Genomic DNA, 15707 nt, shown 5'->3' with positions numbered 1-15707 from the left:
AAATCTTTGCTAGTTTTTTGTCAGAAGGAATGGAAACTACAGTGGGAAGGACTTAAATTTTTAAAAATTTTTATTTGTCATAATTGAATTGCTTACCACAGCAGCTCTGTATTCCGCAATTGCTTTTAATTCTGCTTTGTTTTTTTCATATTTTTCTTTTTCTCTTTTTTCCCATTCAGCCTCAGCTTCTGCATTATCTCTAGCAATAATCAAATCTTCATTGTCAAGTTTCTCTTTTATTAGTTCACTCAGGAAGTTATTTATTTTTTCTCTCCTTTCTTCCATTAGCCTATAACAAAATAACCATCACTTGTTAAATCTTCATGAATAGATTTGTTATGGAGCCAATATAATTTCACTAGAAATCAGATGTTTATAGTTTTTTACAAGACTAAAAGGAGCCCCATTGTTCCTTATATGTACTGATTATTTTAAATGGAAACTATTTTTATACTTTATTTTTAGAATAAAGTGTATTTTAAAAATCCAAGGTGAGTAATACATATAATATCTTGTGTGGGGGGGAGGGAATAAAGTATTAAAATTCTCACAATGAAAAAATTTTCAAATACTTAATCAGACACCCTGCTTACTCTAACATTGGAGGCTTAGGTTATAAAATTAATCAAAGGCCTTTCTTTAAATGAAACCGCAAAAATATCTAGTAAAAGCTATCAAAATCCTGAATAAATCCATCCTTTTACTATATAGTCTGTTTATAATTTATTCATAGCACTTTATTGACTTCTATTTATACGAAGATAGACAACTGTCCTTTCACACTATGAGATTCCTGAGGTCAGAGAATGGGTAAGTCCTCTCTCTAGTTCAGAGCCAAGCATGGTGCCTGGCACATCATTAACAATAACTAGGTATTTGTTAAAGGAATAGGGGCATTTTCATTTAGGATTGGGTAACAAATAGTTTTAAATTTAGATGTGACATATTCACTAATTTATTGAGTGAATTTGCAAAGCAATGTGGGAGAAATGATAGGAAAGGATACAGTGTGTATCCCAAGGAAATTACAGTCGAAAGTAGAGAAAAGACATTTATGCAAACAACAATTCATGGCAAAGGATGATATATGCTATGAGAAAGCTAGAAAGTGACATAGGCAGATGAGAAAAAAGGAAGGCTTCATGGGAAAGGTGACATTGCATCTAGACTTTCAACAACAATATTCTTAACACTTTTATTGACTGCCTACTATGTTCCAGACACTATCCAGGTGCTGGGGACATAACAGTAAACAAAAACATTTAAAAATCTCTGTTCTCCTAGAACTTTCATTACAGCTGGGGTAGAGGGATAGTGAACAAAGTAAATAATTAAAATGGTGCTACATCACGCAATGAGGAAAAAGAAAGCAATTAAATGGATAAGCAATGTGGGGGTGGGGCTATAGTTTTAATTAAGGTAGTTAGGGAAGGCCTCATCAAGAAGGCAACACCTGAATAGTGATCCTTTTGAAAGAGTTTAGGAAGGTCAGCATTCTCCAGAGAGGGTACAGGAGAAGTCCTGTGTGAGTGATGAAGAGGCAAAGGAGAGAATAGCACGAAATGAAGTCTCTGAGACGAGGCTGGGGTCAGCTGGAAATTAGGATGGTGGAGAGCCTTATGGGCCTTTGTAAATACTCTACATGTGATATAAAGCCATCGGAACGTTCTGCACAAGGCAAAAGTAGGATGTAGACAGAAACACAATGTACTGCAACTGGCCTCTTTCTCTTCCCCCTTACCTCATCCCAAACTTCTCACTAAGGTAGGCAATGACCTCCATATCTGATGGACATTTCATTTTTAAAATCTCATTTAGGGGCGCCTGGGTGGCACAATCAGTTAAGTGTCCAACTCTTGGTTTCTGCTCAAGTAGTGATCTCAGGTTCGATTCGTGAGATCAAGCCCCCTGTTGGGCTCCACGCTCAGTAGAGAGTCTGCTTAAGACTCTCCCTCCCTCTGCCCACCCCCACTCTCTCTCTCTAAAATAAATACATAAATCTTTTTTTTTTTTTACTCTCATTTAATCCCTCTATTGATCTAACATCAGTGACTGCTTTCCTGTTGAAACTCTCCTTCCTTGTTGTTTCTCTGATTTTCTTCCTATCTCTGGAAACTATTCTTTGGTCTTCACATGATCTTCTTTCTCCATTTGGCCCTTAAATATGGACTATGCCACCTTCATTTCTTAACTACCCACCATAGGTGAGCTCACCTGTATCCACGGTTTCAACTACCACTTATATATCAAAGGCTCACAAAGCCATCTCCTGCTCATACCCTTCCCCTACAGCAGAGATTTCACTATTTCCAACCATCTACCAGATGAATGTCCTTGATATTCCAAAGGGAACCCTAACTCAAATCATCATGTCACTAGATGCCCTAGTTATATATAATGACTTACTCTCTTTTTTTAAAAGATTTTTTAAAGAGATTTTATTTATCCATTTGACAGAGAGAGAGAGAGGGCATGAGTGAGGTGAGGGGCAGAGGGAGAAGCAGACTCTCTGTTGAGCAAGGAGCCCAATGTGGGACTCAATCCCAGGACCCTGGGATCATGACCTGAGCTGAAGGCAGGTGCTTAACTGACTGAGCCACCCAGGCGCCCTATAATTACTTCTTAAAAATTACTCTCATATCACAACTTCTGATTTATAATAATTTCAGATAGTACTTTATTAATTACACTAATTACTTTTAAAAGCTTACCTGTGTGTTTCAGCTTCTTTTTCTTTCCCCATTTGTGTAAGATGCTTTTTTGCTTTGATAAATTTTCTAATCTTTTCATCTTCCTCCTCTTGCTGCTGCCGTTCTACAGCTTTGATGATATTTTTGTCATTCATATGTTCCTTAGGAGAAAAAATTGTGTATTATCCTATCACAAAGAAAAATATCTTTAAACATGAATATCTAACAAGAACCTATCAAATGGTCACAGCTTCTGACTCAGTTATTTCTCTCTTGGGAATTTATCCCAAAGAAACAATCAGAGATACACATTAAGCTTTATGTACCATGTACTTTACCTCGAAGTTATTTGTAAAAGTGAAAAACTAGAAACAACCTCTTAATCTTTAATAATGAAGAAACAGTTAAATAAATTATAATCTCAATGATATGGGAAGATACAAATAATATAATGGGTAAGGGGAAAGGAGAGTATAAAATACTACATAGCATATTTCAGTTTTGCAAACATATATAGGTATAAGTTTATAATGTATACACTACTGGAAGAAATGGATCAAATGTTAATAGTTGCCTCTGGGGTATGAGATTATATATGTGACTTTTCATCTTAATGCTTTTCTGTATTTCCTTTCAAATATCCAATTTCTTTAAAATATGTAATTAAAAATAATTCGAGGGGAGCCTTGGTGGCTCAGTCAGTTAGGCAGCCAACTCTTGGTTTCGGCTGGGTTCATGATCTCAGGGTTGTGAGATCGAGCCTCACGCTGGGCTCCACACTCAGCAAGGAGTCTGCCTGAGAGTCTCTTCCTCTCCCTCTGCCCCTCGCCCTGCTTGTATATGCTTTCTCTCTCTCTCTCTTCATCTCTCTCTCTCTCAAATAAATAAATAAGGGGCACCTGGGTGGCTCAGTCAGTTAACCACCTGCCTTTGGCTTAGGTCAAGATCTCAGGGTCCTGAGATCAAGCCCATGTCAGGCTTCCTGCTCAGCAGGGAGTCTTCTTCTCCCTCTGCCCCTCCCCTTACTTGGTCTCTCTCTCGCTCGCTCTCTCTCTCTCTCATAAATAAAATTCTTTTTTTTTATGTTCTTTTTTTTTTTTTAAAGATTTTATTTATTTATTCAACAGAGATAGAGACAGCCAGCGAGAGAGGGAACACAAGCAGGGGGAGTGGGAGAGGAAGAAGCAGGCTCATAGCGGAGGAGCCTGATGTGGGGCTCGATCCTATAATGCCGGGATCACGCCCTGAGCCGAAGGCAGACGCTTAACCGCTGTGCCACCCAGGTGCCCCTTAAATAAAATTCTTTTAAAAAATATTTTTAAAAATTCTATAATCAGAAAAAATACATTAAATATTTTAATCAATTTTCATTTAATGTTTAAATAGTTAATATAGTTCTATGGTATACAAATTAAAAATATTTAAAAGATACACATAATAAAGTGTCTTTCCTTCTCCATCCACTGTCTATCTGCGTATATTTCTAATTCCCCCACATTTGATCATTTTGAAACGAGTTTCTTGTCTAGACTTTCTTTTCCCACATACACAAGAAAAGATACAGATATATATTCTAACAAAAAAAATTTAATATAGGTCATTATTTTTCAAAACAAAAAATAAAAATCTGTTCGTATCAGCAAATATTCCATGACTCCAGCCTGAGTTAGCCATCATTAAAAATAGGTGCCTTTGAACACAATAGCCTGGATACATTGATATATTAGTGTATTTGGTTACCATAAGTAGAAACCAATTCAAGTGAAAGATGCAATATTTAATCTTCCAATATATTTATAACTCAGGGTCTACCATGCACCTAGCATTCATAAGTGCTCTCCTATCTTATGGCTATTACTTTTAAAAGCCCATAATCTGGTTAGGAGAAGCATTAGTTAACATGAAAAGCTAATGACAATATCAAACTGTTGAAGGTGATTGTTTTGAATGATTTCTTAAAAGTTTTATTTTGCTTTTTTTCCCTAAGTTTACTGTGATGTTCATACAGATTTTTTTATAATAGTAAAGAATAGAGTTAACACAAAGCTAATTCTCATTTTTAAAAAGTTGAGGGGTGCCTGGGTGGCACAGCGGTTGGGTGTCTGCCTTCGGCTTAGGGCGTGATCCCGGCGTTATGGGATCGAGCCCCACATCAGGCTCCTCCGCTATGAGCCTGCTTCTTCCTCTCCCACTCCCCCTGCTTGTGTTCCCTCTCTCGCTGGCTGTCTCTATCTCTGTTGAATAAATAAATAAAATCTTTAAAAAAAAAAAAAGTTGAAAGCCTCAGCTCAAGGTTACATAGCTAGTTAGTTGCAGAGTTAGCATTCAAAGGTCTGCCCCATTCCAAAGTGTCTTGTAGAGATAAAAATATTTCATTCATGAAACAAGAATAAGATTTTATGCAAAAGGAACAGTAGCATTTCAGGTAAAACTCATAGAAATTTAAATTTTGGTAGCTAATTGGTAGCTTAATTTGGTAGCTTATGATTTTTTAAGATTTATTTATTTATTTATTTGAGAGAGAGAGAGTGAGCAAGGGGGGAGAAGCAGAGGGAGAGGGAGAGAGAGAATCTCAAGCAGACCCTGTGCTGAGCATGGAGCCTGACTCAGGGCTCAATTCCATGACCCTGAGATCATGACCTGAGCCAAAATCAAGAGTTGGATGCTTAACGAGCTGAGCCACCCAGGTTCCCCTTGGTAGCTAAATTTAAAATTCAGTAGAGGGGCGCCTGGGTAGCGCAGTCGTTAAAGCGTCTGCCCTCGGCTCAGGGCGTGGTCCCGGCGTACCGGGATCGAGTCCCACATCGGGCTCCTCTGCTAGGAGCCTGCTTCCTCCTCTCCCACTCCCCCTGCTGTGTTCCCTCTCTCGCTGGCTGTCTCTCTGTCACATAAATAAATAAAATCTTTAAAAAAAAATAAAGAAATAAAAAAATAAAATAAAATTCAGTAGAAAGTTTAAAAGACAAAGTTGAAAATAACTCTCAAAGTCAAACAAAAGCCAAAAATGGCAGGAACAATTAATTGCCTATCCATGATTCTTTCTCCTTCTCTGCATTAGTAGCAGGACCCAGATTTTGTTGAGTGGCAACATGCTCGTCTAAAAAGACTATATTTCCAAGCTTTCTTTTCAGCTAAGTATGACTAATTATGACCAATGAGATTTAGTGGAAATCATTAAGTGAAACTTCTGGAAATGTTCCTTAAAAGGAGAACAGATAGTTGGGCATTCTTTTTTATCCTTTATCTTCTCTTCCTTCTTGCTTCCTGGAATGTGGATATGAGGGCAAGAGCTCCAGCAACCATGGGGTAACTCTGAGGCAGAAGCCATCTATGTTCCAAGAATAGCAAAGCAAAAAAAGAGAAGCTGTTTCAGTCTCTGTTGATTCTGGAGTTGCCATATCAGCCTTGGAATGATACCTCTGCACTTCAAAGTTTTAATTTATTTAAGGTACTATCACCTGTGAGCCTTCCCCTAACTAAAAAAATGAGAAAAGTTGTTTTTTTTTTTAATTACAGCATCAATTCAGAAAGTCCAATGTGTATCAGAGGGATTCTAGAACAGAAGAGACAAAATGGAAGATTATACAAGAAATAAAATAAGTTTCCAGGATGAAAGGAATATATGTTTCCAGATTGAAAGCATCAACTGAGTGCTCAGCAAAATAATAAAAAAGAACTATACCAAAGTATGTCACTATGAAAAAAAATGACTCAGAAATCTTTCAGAAAGAGAGAAAAAGAGAAATAAAAACAACAGATCCATAAATAGGCCGAAGACCCTAAATGGCATCACACTTCTCAACAGCAATACTGGAAGTCAGATGATCATGGAACCATGAATACAAAATGCTGAATTCTGAACTAGAATTCTATATCCAATCAGACCATAAAGCAAATATGACTCTAAATGATAACCTTTTCAGATAAGAATTTTAAAAATTGACCTGTATACCCTTTCTTAGGAAGTTAGTTGAAGATGTATTTCAGCAAGATGAAGAAGTAAGCCAAGAAAAAGGAAGGCATGGGATTCAGAAAATGGAACTGCAGCCCAGGAAAGTGACCCAGGGAAGTTCCAGAATGACAGCTGGGCAGGAGGCCTAGAGAAGCACAGAGGACTTGCATGGGGGAGCTCTAAGAAAACCAAGAACATCGATAATTTAATATTACTTAGATGAATATTTGAAAACTCAATATATATTTGTCAGAACTTAGACAACACATGGGAAAAAACTGAGGTATACAGTCATCAAAGCAAATACACACTTATTTAATCATAGAAAAACATTTATGCAAGCAAAGAAATATAATCATAGTATATTACTTGGCTCTTCAGAGAACAATACTTATGTAATAATAATGATTTAGTTAAAATTGTGACATAATTATTTTAGGGGAAGGGGAAAATGGGAAGGGGACAGTATTGGAAAAGAGCTAAATCCACAACTACCAGGCCAGCCAGACAGAAAATGTCTAAAATTGATAAATCAAGGTACATATCTTTAGAACTTGATATATATTTTTAAAATAAACAGATTATTTAGAATATAATTTCATATCAGAACAAACAACTGAAAGCACCTGGAACAAGTAAAACAACCTTCATGGTTGTCTCCAGGAAGCAAAGGGGTAAAGCAAAGAACTGCTACTCTTCTTTTAAGCCTTTTGGTGGTGTTTGATGTTTTAATTCTGTGCATCTATTACTTAAGAATAAAAACTAATTTTAAAGAAAAGGATGTATAAAATCACAAAATAAAGTGAGTTGCAATAGGCACAAAATAACTATTACATTTATTGAGCACTTATTAACAGTGCAGTAAACACGGAACACACATCACCCCATTCATTCCTCACAACTCTCATTTAAAGGACAAGAAGATGTGGGGCACCTGGGGGGCTCAGCTGGTTAAACAACTACCTTCAGTTCAGGTCATGATCCTGGAGTCTTGGGATCGAGACCTGCATGGGGCTCCCTGCTTAGTGGGGAGGCTGCTTTTCCCTCTGCCCCTCACCCTGCTTGTGCTCTCTCTCCAAAATAAATAAATAAAGTCTTTAAAAAAAGGATAAGAAAACGTATTCACTTGAAAAAAAGTCTCATTCTTTTCTCTCTTTCTTATTCATGCATGGGAGCACGTCCACATAAATCCATAGCAAATACACCTCCCCCAGAAGTATACTTAGAAACCCAACTTAATGACAACTTGTCTTCTACTCCACAATAATTTATTAAAAATATGTTAAAAGTCATGCATTGGACTTTACACATTTTTTTAAGAAATGCTGTATTTTTAACTTACAAAAAACAGTTTTCTGCTTTCATTCATCTCTTCTTTTTTCTTTTCTAGTTTTTTCCTCATTTCTATTTCATATAATGCATTCTGTCGTTTTATTTCCTTAGCATCCTTTTCTTCATGTTTTCTCCTTCTTTCTTCTTCCTCTTTATGTTCCTTGATTCTAAAGCAAAAACATAACTAAAATTGAGAGCAAAGCAGAAAAACAGGTTTTATTTTAAAGAAATGAATTAGATTCTAACCTCGGATGATTTGAAGCTGTGGGGAAACTTGTGAATTTCTTTGGAGACAAGAACAGATATATACAAAGCAGTGATTAAAGCCAAATCTAATTTTGGTTAGCCCAGAATTGCCAATATTTTCCTTTCTCCAAAATTTGTTTCATTCCTGACCAAAATTAAGTCCTATACTAGATTCAAATGTTCCTTTCCTTTAGAAAGAACTAGCTAACTGAACAACAGTATAGTAGAATGGTGACATTATTTTACAGAAAAGTCCTTAATCCCTAGTGTTTCTCAATTTCAGCACTACAGGTCTAGCCTCTTAGGAAATGGGCTAGCCACTTTGGTTGTCATTCTTTCTCTAGCCAATATTCACTAGCTACTGATGCCTTCTGAGTGGGAAGCCACACCGGGCTTATGTGTGAGTGCTTCAGAGATCCCTGAGCACCCTCCTTACTGCAGGGCTGTGATCTGGGAGATTTAGCTCTAGCTCTACCTCTTCAACCCACCTTCCCAGCCCCATCACCATCACTACCATGAGCTTCTACCATCAGTACTTTATTGCAAACTCTGAGTGCCCTCATCTGGCAATCAGTCCTCTGCATACTGGCAAGGCAGCTCAGTCTGTGGTGCCTACTTGCCCATGCATCCTTGTCAGCCAATCAAGTGTGCAGGCTGCTCCACTGCCATTCTCTACCTGCTGTCTCCAATTTTTTTCTTCCTGAACAGGTAGACATAGGGTAGATCAACAATACACTTAGATAAAAAGGATGAGGAATAAACCTTTCTTTCACGTGCATACAATCCAAAAGAATTTTTTTTTGGTGTCTCATCACTCAGCTTCAGAGAGGAAAATTTCCTTTCCCAGTGCCACAGAGGACTATACAGTTAGTGAGCCAGTAAGTTCGCTTTGATATTATGAAGCCAGTGCAGAACAGAAGATTCCCAGTTGATTCATCCGTACAGTGTAAGCAGCATTAGAGCTGCAGTCACTTTCTTTAGGAGGACCTAAGAAAAAAACTGCTGGCTACAGCTAAACCAGGTTTATGATTGTCCTAAAAATACTAGATTTTCAAAAAATTTTTATTGTCTATTTAGTTTGTTAGAATTCTTAGAAGCAAAGAAGATTCTTTGAGCTGGTGAGAAGCCCATTGATGAAGAATGGAACAAAATTCCAGACAGAGGGAAAAACCTGTGAGAAGGCCCTGAGGCAAGCAAAGGTTTGACAGGTGCTTAAGGCCTGGGAGATCGGTATGATAGAAGTAGAAAGAGTAAAGGGAAGGAGTGGTAGGAAAAGAGGTTGAGAAGATGAGGCCAGATCACACAAGGCTTTGCAGGAGATGGTCATTTCCATTTTCTTTTAAATGAATGGAAAGACACTAAAAAGTTTTAGGTGGAGAATAATATGATCAGTTTTTATTTTAATAAAATCACTCTGGATAATGAAAGGAAAAGGACTTGGGAAGAGAGAACAGGAGGCCAGTTAAGGGGTTGATATAACAATCCACAGGACATGAGGGTGGCCTGGACTAAAATGACAGCAGTAACTTTAAGATTCCTTTTGGAGAAAAAAATTCAACATCAATTGCTGATAGATTTGATGTGGAAAATAAAGGAACATGAAGACTTGAGGTGTATTCCTAGGTTTCTGATTTGAACAACTGAGTGGATAAGGATGCCACTAGAAATTCCACTGTGGGGGTGGAGAATCAAATTATATTTCATATTAGACATTTAAAATTTTTTATGAGACTTCCAAATGAAGATGTCTTAAAGACAGTTGAATATGTGAAGCTGGGACTCAAAGGAGTGTTCTGAACTAGGGTTAAAAATGTAGAAGTTATTAGATTTAAGATGGGTTTTTAATCATTAGGAATGGCTGAAGATCACTTAAGCCCTCATCTCTCTCTCTGCTTTTTCTCTAGATGATCTCATCCAGGCGAACGGGATATAAACTATCCTATGATGATTTTTTCTTCTTCTGAGAAGCTGATGAGATTAACAGTAACTAAGTGAGTTGTTCTTAAACAAGGTCTATTGGCCCCTTCCCAGAGAAAGGCTTACCTATCAATAGAAGGAAATAGAATTATATGCAGTATCTACAGATACAGTTAAATTTCTTTTCAATAATTATGTTTAAGGTTCTTGGTCAAAATCCCTCCATTTGGGGATTTTGCTGTCACTAGAGTCCCTTACTGCCCCATCCCCATTATGCCCACTGGGCTGTGACACAGGCAGATTCTTATATTGCTGAAAGCCCAACAGTGGAAAAGACTGCCTAGGTCTGCAGCCTAGAGATTGTTTTAAAAATGTGTGAAGTCTCACTTTCAGGCACAGGGCCAGCAACTGTACAGTGTGTTTTAGTTATCCATTGCCGAGTAATTACCCCTAAATTTAGTGGATTAAAATAATAAACATTTATTATTTCACACCATTTCTGAGATTCGGGAATCTGGGAGTAGCCTAGCTGGGTGGTTCTCCAGAGGTTGCAGTCAAGATGTTAGTTGGAGTAGTAGACATCTGAAGGCTTGAATGAGGCTGGAGAACCCATTTTTACATATCTCTTGGCAGGAAGCCTCAGCTCCTTGCCACATGGACCTCTACATAGAGCTGCCTGAGTGTCCTTACATCACGGCATCCTCAAGAATGAGTGATCAAGATGGCAAGAAGGAAGCCACAATGCCTTTTATATCCTAATCTCTCTCAGGATGTTACACATCATCACTTCTACTCATTCTCTTCACTGGAAATGAGTTACTCTGTATGGTCCGCACTCAAGGGAGGGAGGAATTAGAATCCACCCTCTAAAGTGAGGAGTATCAAAGAATGTGTGGACATATTTTAAATCACCACCAGGTAATACCTGAACAGCACAATTACCAACGCATGCAAAAGAGTCTTGCCTCTTGGTATCCTCCAATTTCATTTCTTTGTGATTAAAAGAATTAAAATACGGTTTTGCCCGAAGTGGAAGGTCATTCCAAATTTTGACACATCCTAGACACATAGCCTACAAGGCACATCATGGCCTGGCCCTTGCCTCTCCTCAATCTCATCTTTAACACTGCTCTCTTAGGCCTCTTACTATAGTCATTTTGACTACTTGTAGTTACCCAAATCCACCATACTCTAACTCACTTCTGGGCCTTCACCCCTGCTATTTCCTCTGCTTAAAATACTTCTACATCCCCACTATTTGCATGACTTATTCCTGCTCAGTTTTCACACTTTGGTGCTAGAACTGATCTTTTCTAAAAATTAGCCCCTTCTCTACACTGGATCAGATGTCCATTTTATATGCTTCCACATATCCTGTACATACATTTGCCAAAATATCTACTATCATACCCTAATTATTCGTTCCATATTTATACCCTCCTCCCCAGATTGTGAACTTCTTAAAAAGACAACTGTATTCATTTTCACATTTTCAGTTACTAGAATAGTGGCTGGCAAATGGAGATTGTCCAATAACTGTTTATAACAATGAATGGATGATTGGATAAATGAATTTATTAATGAATGAATAAATAGCCTATCATAAAATTTTTCCCCTGAATAGATTCTTATTTAAAACTTTTTCTTTCTGTGGCGCCTGGGTGGCTTAGTCATTAAGCGTGTGCCTTCGGCTCAGGGTCTGATCCCAGGGTCCTGGGATCGAGCCCCGCATTGGGCTCCCTGTTCCGCGGGAAGCCTGCTTCTTCCTCTCCCACTCCCCCTGCTTGTGTTCCCTCTCTCGCTGGCTGTCTCTCTCTCTGTCAAATAAATAAATAAAATCTTTAAAAACATTTTTTTTCTTTTTAATTTTAAATAGGCTCTCATGACCCTGAGATCAAGAGTCGTGTGCTCTACCAACTGAGCTAGCCAGGTGCCCCTGAATAGACTCTTATTATTCAAGAAAGTGGGGGAAAAACTCTCCTCTTCTCTTTTCCACCACATGGTCCTCTGTGTCTACTCAGGTTAATACCAGTGTTAGTATTCCAGTTCTACTGTTGGCTTAAAGAGGCTTTTTCTGGGCTCATTACCTTTCCTACAGTATTTTAAGTGACACACATTCTGAATTGTATAAAACTGACACATGAATCAACATCCAACACAATACTACTTGGTGATAATTTCGTAAATTCATATACCTAAAAAAATTATAATAATAGATTTCTATTTTCCTTTTTTTGTCTTCAATTACAGAATTGAATGTTTCTTTTTTAAAAAAAATTATTTATTTGACAGAGAGACACAGCGAGAGAGGGAACACAAGCAGGGTGAGTGGAAGAGGGAGAAGCAGGCTTTCCGCTGAGCAGGGAGCCTGATGTGGGGCTCGATCCCAGGACCCTGGGATCATGACCTGAGCTGAAGGCAGATGCTTAATGACTGAGCCACCCAAGTGCCCCAGAATTGAATGTTTCCTAATAAATTTAAGATGTAGGGCTTCTGGAAATTTGCAAATTGGCAACCCAAGCTCACATGTCAAATATCCTTCCCTTCCCAAGTCCCCACAATGCGACCAATAGAATGGAAGAAATTCTATACCACTACTAGAAACTAAAAAAAGCAAAGTCTTACCTTATACTTGAATTTCCAAGAAGTTTCAGCAAAAAATAGGGCACTTGAGAGTACAATCAAGTTAAGTAATACTTGGCCATCATTCACAAAGACAGAGCCTACCATGAAAAGGAAAGGAATTTAAGCTGACCTCAGAACCCGATCAACATCTCCTTGGCTACACTGAAGATAAGCCAAAAAAACAACTCAGACAAACCTTAGACGTGCTGGAACCTCTAACCAGCACATGGAAAGACCACTTGGAAAGGGGATCCTGTGGCCTGATCACAGCCTACATGCAAAGCTTATATAGGTGGGTAGATGCCTGCGAAGGTGTTAGCACTTGCCAGGTAATTTCCTGGAGATCAGTCTGCTGCCTGTAATTATCTCAGAGCCACAACAGCCAACATAAGAAAGATTGCTCAAAGGTAACACGCTGGTCAAATATTTGCCTCCCTCTGCCAATGTCTCTATCCCTAACTCACATAAACCCTTGGGTCTCTACACTGACAAAGAAAAAATTTACAATAAATCCAAAGGTTTCCCTTCTCTTTTTACTAAGGATTACAAGAAATAAAGACTACACAATCTGGCAACACATGTATCCTGAGAATTGATATCTATGTCACTCAGACATTTGTGACTATGAGAAATAAATATATATATATACAAAACTCGAAACCATAATAACAAAAAGAGACAGATTTAAGCACATAAAATAAGTATCTTCTAAGTACTAAAACCATTCAACGGCGCCTGGCTGGCGCAGTTGGTAGAGCATGTGATTCTCGATCTCAGGGTTGTATGTTTCAGCCTCATGTTGGGTATGGAGATTACTTAAAAATAAAATCTTTAAAAAGAAAATACTAAAACATTCAGAAAAGATGACAAAAATCTGCAATATGTCTGATAAAGATTAATATCCAACATATATAAAAGCTGCTGATCAATCACTTTTTAATCAATGACAAACATACACATCCATATGAAACATCCTACACAGGAGAACTATGGAATAACCAATTTATAATAACAAAAACCAAAACAAATGAATATGTACACATGAAAAAATAACCTGCCTCACTAGAAATGAAGAGAAATATAAATTAAAAGATACTATTTTTTGGTCCATTAAACTGTAAAAAAAGTACTGCCCATAATTGATTATAACATAAAGAAAAGGAAGGGTATCAGATATCACTGATGATTACATACTAAAGCCTCCTCAAAGGCAGTATCTCTCCACATGTAAAATTCAAGCTCAGTTAAAAAAAATCTACCCTACATAACTACATCTTTGCATAAAAGTCACAAAATATATGGTCAGGGATGTTCACTACAGCATTGTTAGGAAAGGAGGAGGGAAAAATCCAAACTTCCCTCAATAATAACATAGTTAAACAAATAATGGTACATCCTTAGTGTACAGTATGATTATTTTAAAAGATGTGACAGATTCATATATTCTGGCAAAAAAGATATTCAAGGTATACTGTTGAGTGAAAAAAATGAAGAAACAGAAAAATACATTGTAAAACATTCATGGCTAAAAATATATACACACTTAAATATGCCCTGTATACAGATATTAATAATAGTAATAAAACACTCTGAAGGGGTAGTCACAAACTATTAATAATGGCTATTTGTGAAAAGGAAAATGGGACTTAAAGACATTGAAAAGGGTGGATATGAAGATGGGCTTTTCAATTTTATTCCAATTTTGCTGTATTGAATTTTAACAAATATATATTCATTTGCTATTTGCAAAATTAAAAAAAATAACTGAAAAGTAGACAAATATATGCCCAAATGTTAACAGTACCTACTTTGGATCACAGAGTTTCTAGTGATTTTAATTTTCATTTTGTTTTCTTGTATTTTGTAATTCTATAATGATCATATATTAATAATATGTTTAAGTACAAAAATAATTTTTCTTTATAAGTGTAATATTGTTTAAAATGTTTTGATACATTTACACAATCTATGCACATTTAAACTACAATGTAAAGAAACTGATAAGTCTCACATTGGAAAAACAAAGTGGCCGGTAGATGAGGGAGAGACTTTTTACTGGATCCCCTTTGTGCCTTTTCCTATTTCCATGTATCAGCAATTTAGAAAAGTAAGTAAAATTATACACAAATACAATCCCCTCTCCTGATATATATAGTAGCTACTTAAAAAAAGTTCAGGTTTGATTTCTATTTACTGACATACCCAAAAGCTCATGATATACTGGTAAGTGAAAAAATACACAATGGTACTATTGATTCAATTTCATTTTATAAAATATGAGTATATATGCTCAGAAAAAAAAGTCTGTATCAGTGGCTCAATGATTTCCAGGGGCTGTGGGTAAAGAATAGAACTTAGTGCAAAGGTGCGTGAGGGAAATTTTGGCATGATGGAAGTATTCTATACCTTGATTAGGGGTTTTAAAAAGCAGCTATGTGCTTTTTAAAAGGTGAATTTTATTAGTAAATGTAAATTATAGCTCAATGAATCTGACCCCCTCTACTACCACCACCACCAAAAAATGTCTATATGGCTATATACCAATATGCCAAAACAATAACAGATTACTGTGATAGATTAGATTATAGCTCAAAAAGATTGACTCTCTCACTTCCCACTTCCATGGGAGTCTATTTCTCTGTTCCATGGTTGTTAGACTTGACCATATGATTTGCTTTAGACTTAGGGTAGATCTAGTGTATTTCTTGACTTTTGCCTTTGAGATTAGCCATATACTTGTAAGCTCGGGCTCATTCTCTTGCATCTCTGTCAATACCATGAGAAAAGTTTCCCCAAGTGGCTGCTGTCTCTTCATCCTGCACCTTAAAAATGAATACACATGGAGCAGATCAGAGCCCTCCCCACAGCAACCAGCAAACACAACCAGTCCTGTAGTCTGAAGAAAAGCTGTATAGCCAGGCTCAACCAACCCACGGATGCATGAG

General features: G+C 37.2%; 1 protein-coding gene across 1 annotated transcript in view; it reads right to left on the bottom strand.

Annotated features, from left to right (window-relative positions):
* CCDC173 (coiled-coil domain containing 173) overlaps positions 1–15707 on the bottom strand; it is a gene marked incomplete at its 5' end in the record, with an annotated part of 33251 nt that overhangs the window by 7958 nt on the left and 9586 nt on the right. Inside the window, 3 exons of the mRNA XM_008687096.2 lie at positions 97–289; positions 2712–2851; positions 7985–8141. Of these exons, the coding sequence (XP_008685318.2) occupies positions 97–289; positions 2712–2851; positions 7985–8141 (490 nt within the window). The remainder of the gene's footprint in view (positions 1–96; positions 290–2711; positions 2852–7984; positions 8142–15707) is intronic.

The sequence above is a fragment of the Ursus maritimus genome, unplaced genomic scaffold, assembly GCF_017311325.1.
Source record: "Ursus maritimus isolate PB19 unplaced genomic scaffold, ASM1731132v1 scaffold_1, whole genome shotgun sequence".
NCBI lineage: Eukaryota > Metazoa > Chordata > Mammalia > Carnivora > Ursidae > Ursus > Ursus maritimus.
Note: the sequence above shows the minus strand (reverse complement) of the source record. Positions and strands in the feature narration are given on the sequence as shown.